Consider the following 4,069-nt stretch of genomic DNA (forward strand, 5'->3'; position numbering starts at 1 on the left):
AGTATCAGCTTCCGTGTCCATCACTAGATTTAAAATGTGACAATATGAATTCCGTCGAGGGTCTACACTATTTTTAAAATACAAAAATCGTTGCTCTAAATTTCGTAGGTATTGATCTCTTTGTTCTAGTGCTGATATATTCTTATGATCTTGTTTAGTGAAAAGTGTTCAACTCAAATGTTTGGAAATTATTTCGTTTATCACCACAAATGTTGCATTATCTCTCTTTTGGGTATGAGTGCCATGGCCTATTCACCTTTCTAGATTGAACCATGTGTGATCAAGATTATAGGCATTTCAGTATACATTTCCTGCACTTCTCTCTAAAGCAGGCTGGCGGTGTCGTTGTAGCCACGCATTCTTTTGATAACATGTGATGACTACACAAAACTGCCAAACTTTTCTTGTTTTATACAAATTGTTTGTAATGCTAGCTGCTGCTTTGATCTTTTTCCTTTTCACATAAAGCTCTTGACTTTGTGGGTTTTATATGTTATTTAAGAGAATACCTCTTCTGCAACTTCGTCATAGAAACAAACAAACACAGAAGCTTTCCCAGTTCAAAGTTCAATGAAAATGGTTGCACCTGTGACTGACTTTCATGTCGTCATGTTCCCTCTAATGGCTCAAGGCCATATGGTACCCATGGTGGATATTGCCCGAATACTAGCCCTTCGTGGGGCCATGGTGACAATATTCACCACTCCTCTTGTTGCCAATCGATTTAGACAAGTTATCGAACGAGCAAACGAATCCAAGCTCATGATCAAGCTACTTGAACTCCACCTCCAATTAGCAGAAGTCGGTTTACCCGAAGGATGCGAGAGCTTTGACACACTTCCCTCGTTTGAGTCTTCCAATAAACTATTCGCAGCTATCAACTTGTTAGAACAACCAGCGGAAAATCTTCTCCGGGAACTTTCTCCTCCTCCATCTTGCATAATCTCAGACTTTTGTTTTCCCTGGACCGGAGACGTGGCTCAGAGGCTTAACATTCCTCGGCTCGTGTTCCATGGACCCGGATGCTTCTGGCTCTTGTCCATGCACGTTGTCTTAACTTCTAAAATGTTAGACACGATTGAATCGAACTCAGAACGCTTTGTTCTGAGTGGCCTCCCTGACCGAGTTGAGTTCACTAAACCTCAGCTTACTGGTTCCTTCAAAGCCAGGACAGCAGACCAAATGGAGTTCTGGAGTCGTGCTGCAGCAGCGGAAAAAACAGCTTACGGGATCGTGGTTCACACTTTCGAGGAGTTAGAACCTGAGTACGTTAAGGAATTAAAAAAGGCAAAAGATACCAAAATATGGTGTATAGGCCCTGTTTCTCTATGTAACAAAGATAACTCGGATATAGCAGAGAGAGGAAACAAGGCTATGATCAACGAGCATGACTGCTTGAAATGGCTTGATGCAAGGGAACCCGGGTCAGTGGTCTACGTTTGCTTGGGAAGTCTTACACGTGCTTCTACACAACAGTCGATCGAGCTTGGGCTAGGACTAGAGTCCACGAACAAGCCCTTCATATGGTGCGTAAGAGACAAAACCGAAGAACTCGAGAAATGGTTTTCAGAAGAAGGTTTTGAAGAAAGGGTGAGCGACCGAGGGTTGATAGTCCATGGTTGGGCGCCACAAGTGTTGATATTGTCACATCGAGCAGTTGGTGGTTTCTTGACACACTGTGGATGGAATTCTACTCTCGAAGCAGTCTGTGCAGGTGTGCAAATGGTTACATGGCCGCATTTTGCTGACCAGTTTATTAACGAAGCATTCATCGTAGAGATTCTGAAGATTGGGGTCAGGATTGGTGTGGATATTCCTGTTCCTTTCGGGGAAGAAGATAAGATGGAAGTGTTGGTGAAGAAGGAAGACGTGAAGAGGGCTGTGGAATGTTTAATGGATGAAGGCGAAGAAGGAAAAGAGAGAAGGAAGAGGGCGAGTGAGCTTGCGGAAATGGCGAAGAGAGCAATGGAGGAAGGAGGATCTTCTTATCTCAACGTATCATCTTTGGTTCAGGATCTAACAGATATGCAACTCAAAACCAGATGAAGAAAGTAGAAAACTATTACTCCAAACATATTTTTATGTCTTGGTGTATGATATCTTTATTTATAGATTGTTACGTATCAATAAGTGGCTGTTAAAAAAAAAGAAGATTGTTAGGTATCAGTTGAAATTTTGTGGGGGTGAATTTCATAGATTTAATTGACGAGGCAAAACAGTTACATGTCCAAGTTTATTTTTTTATAGTATCTGTAGAGTAAATTATAGAAATGGTTTCTGTCCTTATTAAAACTTTATGCATCTTGTCCCACTTTATTTATCTAATTAGTTTGTCCTTAAAGTGAAGGGTAGTTTCGATTTTTGTCCTGTCTTTTCATGACTTTTCGCTACTCTAATTAAATTAATTAAAACGATTAGACCGAGGGTGTAAGGGTGTATTCCTCAACATTTATATTTTTCTATTCTACTACCAATTTTATATACAATCACAAACAAGAAATGGTTATTTTTCACTTCTCTTTTTTTTTTTTTTTTTTTTTTTTTTTTTTTTTTTAAATATATTGTATATCAATATTATACTTTATTTGTAGAAAATTAAAAATAATAAATTTTAATATATTTTTTTATAATTTTTTAATATATATATATATATATATATATATATATATATATATATATATATATATATATATATATATATATATATTGAAAGTTAAAGAAAATACAAAAATAAAGCTGACCAATCACATGAGAAGAAAAAAGACAGGGTACCAGTATTCCCCCACACTGCCTAAACCGCACCCAGGGTGTGGTGTTCCTAGATGCAAATCCCATTTCCCCTCATTTTTCCCGCTCTATTCTTTCCGACCTTAAGGTTATTATATTAAAATAGAGTGTTTCATCATTGATCATAACAATGTTTTGATTTACTTTTTACTCGTAACAACGTTCTATCACATATCAACATCAAGTATATAATCTTATTTACATAAATTGATTTACCTTTTTAATAAGGTTTATTTGAGTTAAAATTATACCATAACAATGTTTTATTAGTGATCATGGGAGTGCATCGGAAGAACTTTGTGGGGATGAAGAATTTTCCCGAAAAGGAGATTAATGTCTAACTGCCATGACCAATCGTATTGGAACTATATTTGCTTCAATGTTGGTATGTAATTCTGTTATGATTTTATAAAATTTCATTTTTTTACCTATCGATTTATCAAATATTAGGGTAATTGTAACGACCTAATTTTCACGTCCAAAAAAATTCATTTTTAAATCAACACTTTGGAAAACATTTGTGAATAAACATCGTTTGATCCTATCATTTCATAAATATATTTCGTGTCTGAAAACCAAAACATAAAAACAACCATAATGTTAGAGTACAAATCCCAGAATAACTCATGGTGTGAAAAACAATATGCGTGTATGATGTGTCACTACCGCGCCAACTCCTTCCCCTTTGAAGAAGAGGTACCTGAAAACAAAACTGTAAACTGTAAGCACGAAGCTTAGTGAGTTCCCCCATTATACCACATACCATACAATCACATAACATACAAATACTGTCAGACATATCTGGGTGCCCGACCTACCCCTTCGGTCCTTTCGACCGGACACTGCCTAGCATATCTGGGTGTTGGCCTCCCCTTTGGTCCTTTCGACCAGACACTGCCTAGCATATCTGGGTGCTGGCCTCCCCTTTGGTCCTTTCGACCGGACACTGCCTAGCATATCTGGGTGCCGGCCTCCCCTTCCATCCTGTCGACCGGATACTGCCTACATATCTGGGTGCTGGCCTCCCCTTCGGTCCTGTCGACCGGATACTGGGGACTATTTCACCCCTCTACTACCACCACATAACATGTATCACATAATCATATTCTATCTAACATGACTGGGTATGACTACCCCTTCGGCCCTATCGACCGGTGATCTTGGGGACTATCTCCCCTACAGCTACTAGCATATACATATCATACTAGCACATAACATATCAGGTAATAACAAGTCTAGATGATATCACAAAGACAATCATCTAGCATACGACTCCTACTGG

General features: G+C 38.4%; 1 protein-coding gene across 1 annotated transcript; it reads left to right on the forward strand.

Annotated features, from left to right (window-relative positions):
* The first annotated feature begins 360 nt into the window (after positions 1-360).
* Positions 361-2,295, forward strand: LOC145057883 (UDP-glycosyltransferase 73E1-like). The gene has a single exon (XM_079005800.1). It carries the CDS (start codon positions 571-573, stop codon positions 2,044-2,046), a length of 1,476 nt encoding a protein of 491 aa, XP_078861926.1. The 5' UTR covers positions 361-570; the 3' UTR covers positions 2,047-2,295.
* Positions 2,296-4,069: the final 1,774 nt, after the last annotated feature.

Source organism: Lactuca serriola, chromosome 6, assembly GCF_051521515.1.
Source record: "Lactuca serriola cultivar US96UC23 chromosome 6, Lser_US96UC23_V15, whole genome shotgun sequence".
In the NCBI taxonomy this organism is placed as follows: Eukaryota; Viridiplantae; Streptophyta; class Magnoliopsida; order Asterales; family Asteraceae; genus Lactuca; species Lactuca serriola.

Bases quoted from the DNA above. Each gene is read 5' to 3' on its own strand.
- LOC145057883 (XM_079005800.1), top strand. From the start codon at position 571: ATGAAAATGGTTGCACCTGTGACTGACTTTCATGTCGTCATGTTCCCT.